Genomic DNA, 7,404 nt, shown 5'->3' with positions numbered 1-7,404 from the left:
TTTAAAGAAAATGCTGATAATGTAACATTAAGACTTCTACAAATAATATCCCTGTGTTCGATCATTTCCAATTATCTACAATTTTTGTGACTTTAATATTCCAGACTTCCATCTCACATAAAAGGCCATCTGTGCATGTTACTGGACCCGCCCAATGCCAGAGGAAATGACTGGAGAATGCTGGCTCAGGCTCTCACTGTAGACAGGTAAGGTCTAAAATCAACACAGAGACCACCACTGATTTAGTATTCATTCATTCATTTATCATCATCATCATCATTATCATCATTATCATCATCATCTTCTTCTTCTTCTTCTTCTTCTTCTTCTTCTTCTTCTTCTTCTTCTTCTTAATCATCATCATCACCATTATCGAGAAATTCAATCATCACAATTGCAATCATAAACATAATAATTATTACAATTTTCAAAAAATACTTTTCCAACGGTACCAATTTTTCTTCGAATGTTCACGATAAATTCAAAAGTTAGTCAATTGTTACCATTATTCACTTAGACCTAGATAATAGAAAGGACAAATGCATTTTGATTTCTGGAAAAGACAAAAAAATAAAAATTAAAAAAGTTGAATATTTTTGGGAAAATTCCCATCCTCATTGAAATTGGCTGAGAAAACCCGGGAAGATTCGAGATATAAATCAAAATCGAAGATAAAGTGTGTCCCATAGCAACACATTTTATTCAGAAATTTAAAAAAAAATCAAAACTTGAGTTCTAATTGACATAGAAAGAAAATGTATAGTGGTAAATGATCAGAAAGATGTGGTCTACACCACTGCATACATAACTCATTTTATGAAATTTGCGCATCTTTCCAGGTTTTCTCAGCCAGCCACACAATTTTCAAGAAAAAAAATTCTAAGAATCTCAAATCCTGCCCTATCACATTGAAATCGTGATCAAGGGTGTACGTTGGCCAGCTTTTGTCAATGGTGATGGTATTTTTTTTAGCTCGAGGTTTTATATAGCGCAATATCTACTAAAAAGTGTTCAAAGTGCTCAAAGCACTTTACATGGGGTCCCTGGCCAACAGCAACATTTAATATTTAGGAGGGGACATGACACCTGTTGGGCGATATACCTTTTTGTTTTTCGAACAGAGACAACGCTGTTAACGGCCAGGTACCCATTTGCCCTTATGTATCTCAAGTAAATTGATCTCTGTGACCTTGACCCATGCATGTGATTTACAATGATATCTACTTATTATGGGGGGTCCCGATATCTTAGTTGAAAGAGCAGTCGTTTCACAAGCAAAGGGACTGAGATCGATCCCGGGTGCAGTCGAGATTTTTTTCTGACCCCCCTGTCCACCCAGCAGTGATATTGGTTAGATAGGTCTTTTTGATATGGTGGAAAGTGCTTTGCGATAGACTAGCATCCTATCCAAAGGATAGCAAGCAATTGCTATTGTCTGTTTCACGCTACAGAAACCGGGATATACTCCGGCTCCTTGGGCCTGGTAACTCGGAAAGACCACTTGACTACTTATTACGTGAACATGCAAGATCTTCTTTATTCTCGAAAATTATTCATTCACCATTTTTGTCCTCTTTTTTAACCCCCTTCAGATATATCAACTATTTCGCCACCAAGTCATCTCCAACAGAACATATATTGGACCTGTGGGAGGCCAGACATAGAGAGGAAACGGCTGTCACAGACTTGATGAATATTCTACGTGTCATGGGAAGGATGGACGCAGCAGCCGTCCTGGAGAAAGACAACGGCAGCTGGTTATGATCCAGACGATGATGATATGAATTTTTGTTTTGTTATAATGAAATAGAAAATATATCGTCTATAGAAAGACTGAAAAGAGAGGCAATGAATGCACATGAATAAATCGTGGGCCTGAACACCTTTGTATAGTAGCTGCAAACATGTGAAGACGCTGCCTTTCAACACTCGTACATTTTGATGCAATCTATACAATATTTCATTGGAGCTTATTTCATTCTTTTGAACTGTGGAAGTGAAAAGGAAAAGGAAAGAATGATTTTCTTATCCGATTGCCTATCACGTCACTAGAACAAAGTCAGACACTGACTGTGCGATGGGGATTAAGAGTAAACTGGCCATGAATCTTATTCTTACGGAAGGAGTGTGAAGACTGCCTTAGACTGAATGGATAAGGAGTGTGAAGACTCCTTAGACTGAATGGATAAGGAGTGTGAAGACTGCTTTAGACTGAACGGATAAGGAGTGTGAAGACTGAATTGCGAGTGACAAAACCGATTGCAATCAAAATTGTTGCTTTTATCATTTCATAGATTCATGTTATCTGTGGAAAATTTAGTCATTATTATTTGTCTCAACTTTTGCAGAGAATGTTTTTTATTTCTGAAATGCGTTTTACTGCAGAGAGCTGTTGGAATTCTAGACTCTTGTGGTGAAGTAAAATTTCAGGAATGACTTGAAAATGTATTATAATTTGAAAAAACATTTGAGTCTAGAACCCTGCATGTGTCATACTCAACAAGTCACTGTTTCTTCTGTTAGAAAATAGAGGCTGCACGGATAGACTTTTACAAAGAGATTGATGTTTGACGAGCAAAATATCAAAATCATCGTGAGAACCGAAATGTGTTCCTTTTTTTTGAGAACTTTGAAAATGAAAGAATTAAGAAACAGATTTCGTCTATCTACAACTTCATACAAATGACAAGTTAGAATGAACATGAATGAACATGTTATTATTATTGGTCGCTAGCCAATATTATGATTCTAATACGAATAGTGAGATGAAAATTTTCGTTATTTTCAAACTTTGGAAATGAAAGAATCAAAGAACAGGCTTTGAGCATCCATAACTTCATACAAACGACGAGTTAAAATGAACGAGTTGTTAGTATTGGTTGTTAGCCATGAAGGGGAATGGGAAATGGATTATTTTTGTTCTCAGTAGTCAATCGCGTATTAAAATCCTGGTAATGGATTCATCATGTGTATTATTGTTGTGAATTAGAAAACAATATAATATTATGTATACTTAGAGACCGTATTGTGCAATTCCAAAGAAATTATGGACTCCACTGATTAAAAATTCTGAGAGAAGTTGATATTCATTTGTGACATAACATTATATATTGATATCGACGTGCATGTATTTTCAGGTCTGATAACCGAATGCAATTATGGGCTTGTTTTAATACAGTTGTAATTGACAATATTTCACGTTGTTTTGAGAGTAGGCTTATTTCCATTACAACAATGTGCCAGTGACAAATCGGGTTATCAGACCTGTAAATGTGTCGTATATGTCGGTTGACATCCACACACCCTTTGTTTACACGACATTGTGAGTATGTTTGTATCATATGAGCGCGCAGGGATTGTCACAGTCTAAATGTTACTAAATACTGTACACAAGTGCAGTTTGTGTTGTGTTTATTCTTCGACTTCCTTCACAGCGTGACAAAGCCAACAGATTGTTTACAGTAACAATGAGTACAACAGGAGAGATGTGCACTACTACGACAATGCACAATATCGAGTCTTGAAAACTCCACCCTCCCCCCCCCCCCTCTCAATTCCCCCACTCCCACCCCAACCCACACCCCCAAGTCAATGTGGTGCTGTGATTTTTTTTGAAAATGTTAATATTATTAAACACAATGGTTTGTATCACCACACTTGTTTTGTTATTCTTTAACGAATGTTACCGAGGCGAGGGTGATAGAAATGTATGATGCATGGGATGGGCTAGAATCATGTGAGATATTTTGATTGGAAGACACAATAAAAAAATTAAATAAATTGAATAAATAAATTGAGCATCTATATAGCACAATATCCACTGGAAGTGTTCAACTCAAAGCGGCTAGAATATGTTGACTGTAAAAAAGGGTAAGCAAAAATAAATATAACAGCTTCAAAAAGTAAAAAAAAAATACCAAACACGAAACGTTTCGAGCTCAGAACCTTTCTTCAGCCAACAAAAAGAAACAAAAAACAAACAACCAAAAATTCAAAAAACCCCAAAAAACAATGATAACAACAACAACAACAATAATAATAATAATAATAATAATAATAATAATAATAATGATAATAATAATAATAATAATGTGGTCAGACAGAAAATGTTGGTTTTGCACTGATTGTCCTTGCAGGGTTGGTTTCTCTATTTGTATTTCATAGTAAAGCGCAGTGAACATGTTAGTGGATATTTCGCTACGTAAATGCTCAAATATTTTTGTTTTTGATTTTTGGGTTGTTTTTATTTTTTTTTGTCATAAACCCCCTCCCCTCCTTTAGTTTGACAAGAGAGAGAGAAAGAGAGAGAGAGAGAGAGAGAGAGAGAGAGAGAGAGAGAGAGAGAGAGAGAGAGAGAGAGAGAGAGAGAGTGGTGGAAGAGAGAGAGATTGTTAGATTGAAAGAGGAAGAGAGATAGAGTTAGATAGATAGAGAGCTTATTAGTTTTTTAAAAGTTTAGTATGAACGATTCATTCATGTTCTATTGCATTTTAAGGTGCTGTTTTGTTTTTATTGTATTGTTTTTGTTGCTGTTGTTATTGCTGTTGTTTTTGTTGTTTGAAGTAAAATGTATCACTAATTTAAAAATGTATTGCATGCAATTTCAGCGATGACGTAATGTCTAAACAATGTTATTTCCACACCAAACGCTTTTACATGTATATAATATAAATATATATAACGATGTACTTGTATATAATAAAGACTTAACAATGTTTTATGATAATGATATATATATATTTATAATATAATATTATTTATAATATATATATATATAATATAGTAAATTTTATATATCCAATGTTACATCATCTGCCAGGATCACGAAGAAGCATTATATATTGTCACTTTCAAATTGTTTGCTTTGGTGTGTAGGAGTTATGTGTGTGTTTAGGGTATGTGTAGATTAATGTTAAATGATTGCTCCATGCACAAAGAAAGAAAGTTCTCTCAGTCCTTTTTGTCGCGTTAAAGTACCTTTAAACTGGGCTTAGGTCAGTGTGTAAGGGATGTGTATTATGTAGACCAGTGTGTAAAAGTGACTGTTGAAGTAACGGTTAGCTCTGCTTATATCAGGGCGCAAGGGATGTGTATTATGTAGACCAGTGTGTAAAAGTGACTATTGAAGTAACTTTTAGCTCTGCTTAGATCAGGATGGAAGAGGTGTGTATTATGTAGACCAGTGTGTAAAAGTGACTATTGAAGTAACTTTTAGCTCTGCTTAGATCAGGATGGAAGAGGTGTGTATTATTATGTAGACCAGTGTAAAAGTGACTATTGAAGTAACTTTTAGCTCTGCTTAGATCAGGATGGAAGAGGTGTGTATTATGTAGACCAGTGAGTTAAAGTGACTATTGAAGTAACTTTTAGCTCTGCTTAGATCAGCGTGTGAAGGCTGTGTAGGTTGATTAGTTTGTAAAAGTGACTGGTAAACAAACTTTAAACTTGGCGTGGATCATTGTCTAAGTAGTTTGTCCGTAGATTTGTGTGTCGAAGCAAAAGTGACCGTTCCATGCACGAGCTAGAGGTTTCTCTCACTACTTATAAATATTGTTCGGTTCCTTTCCAACCAAAAGTATGACATACTATTGATGAAAAACATTCATGGTTAAATGAAAGTGTAATTCTGCATCAAGATAAATATAGACCTGTTTCCCTGTTTGGTTACCGAAATATTTGTGTTGACACGGACAGGTTCAACTCCAAGTTCAAGGGGTGTCGCTGTTGCTGTGTCTTACTTATATTGCCCTTTATATCCTTTTCCGGTTGATTTCTGTCTTTGTCTTGAAATGAGCTTTTTTTGGTTTTGTCCTGGCCCTGGCCAGAGTAATTGGCTGAAAGGGAAGCTGTCGGATGTATTGTATTAGTTTTTGTGAATTTTGAAATGAGAAATATATACGATTGTTTAATCAATGCTTCCAGTTTTGCTATTTTCGTTATTGGTGTATTTATCATCAAAATTAGATAAATAGATAAAGAAAGCCCTGTATTATTACTAAATTTATTTTATATCGTTTCCCTGATAATAACAATTGTGTAAAGCCGAGGGTTTTTGTATGGATGATACCATCGTCTGTATAATATTTTTATTTTAATATTTTTAAGTTTTGCTATTTGGCAGATTAATTTTTTAAAAATTTTGTTTGTTTGTTTGTGTTTGTTTGTTGTTGTTTTTTTTTTTTCAATTGGAAAAACCATTTATAAAATTGACCCCTTCCAAATCTCCCAAATGAAAAGCGGTCTATCTACTCAGGGTTATCAATAACAATGTGAAATTGAATGTAAAATCGTCAATTTGATAAATGTAAACCGATAAATTACACTGAAACTTCCAAATCTCCCAAATGAAAAGCGGTCTATCTACTCAGGGTTATCAATAACAATGTGAAATTGAATGTAAAATCGTCAATTTGATAAATGTAAACCGATAAATTACACTGAAACTTACATTCACTCGCTTCACACAAAAAGGGACCGAGATCGATCCCGGGTGCAGTCGAGATTTTTTTTTTCTTCTGACCTCCCTGTCCACCCAGCAGTGAATGGGTAGCTGAGTCTGTTAGATTTGGTAGAAAGTACTTTGCGATAGACTAGCGTCATATTCAAAGGATAGCAAGCAATTGCTATTGTCCGTGTCACGCTATAGATAGTTCGAAGATGACGTCACTCAAGCCTTTGTTTTTGTATTTTGTGAGCGATTCTCACTAAACGGTATTACCCCGACTATAAAAGTTCATGATTCCACAATGTTTTGTGTGTTGGTCCGTTATACTTCTGGATGGCAATGTTATGAGCTTCTTAGCCAAGCGCATACTATCTATAGAAACCGAGATAAAATCCGGCTCCATGGGCTGAATGGCTCTGAAGGACTACTTTGTTTTGTTTTTTACATTCAATCTCACAGTGTTATTTCTTTCTTCTAGCATAGAGCAGCAACAATGACACTACTCAGGGTTGTACAACGACAGAAAGACTCATAAAATAATAACAGTTTTGTCTTTTTTCTTTAAAAAACAAGATTGAGAGATAGATAGATAGATAGAGAGAGAGAGAGAGAGAGAGAGAGAGAGAGAGAGAGAGAGAGAGAGGTGGGGGGGGGGAAGAATAATTCTTTATGTTTTGTTCTCCAATTTGTGGGATGTACTAATGAGCGGTGCACAGTTGTTACCTCGTTGACAATTCAAATGTTTACACCATTTTTGCACAATGAATACTTATCTGCTAGAAGCTGTGGTTTGTAAAACTTGTTACAAAAGAGCAAAATACTAAACTCGGATCGTTTTGAACTCAAAACCCTTCTTTAGCCAATAACAAACAAACACCCCCCCCCCCCCCCCCCGCCCTAAAAAAATAACAACCCAGTTAAAACGTTAATTTACATCACGTGAAATCCAAATAAACACC

The 7,404-nt window shown here is 35.4% G+C and overlaps 1 protein-coding gene across 1 annotated transcript in view; it reads left to right on the top strand.

Moving 5' to 3' along the window:
* Positions 1-3,914, top strand: part of LOC144973356 (netrin receptor UNC5C-like) — a gene marked incomplete in the record, with an annotated part of 308,851 nt that extends 304,937 nt beyond the window's left edge. Inside the window, 2 exon segments of the mRNA XM_078915683.1 lie at positions 105-206; positions 1,593-3,914. Coding sequence (XP_078771809.1) covers positions 105-206; positions 1,593-1,764 — 274 coding nt within the window.
* Between the last annotated feature and the right edge of the window lie 3,490 nt (positions 3,915-7,404).

The sequence above is a fragment of the Berghia stephanieae genome, chromosome 5, assembly GCF_034508935.2.
Source record: "Berghia stephanieae isolate SIO BIC M18660-M18661 chromosome 5, UCSD_Bste_1.3, whole genome shotgun sequence".
NCBI lineage: Eukaryota > Metazoa > Mollusca > Gastropoda > Nudibranchia > Aeolidiidae > Berghia > Berghia stephanieae.
This window is presented reverse-complemented; position numbering and strand designations above follow the sequence as displayed.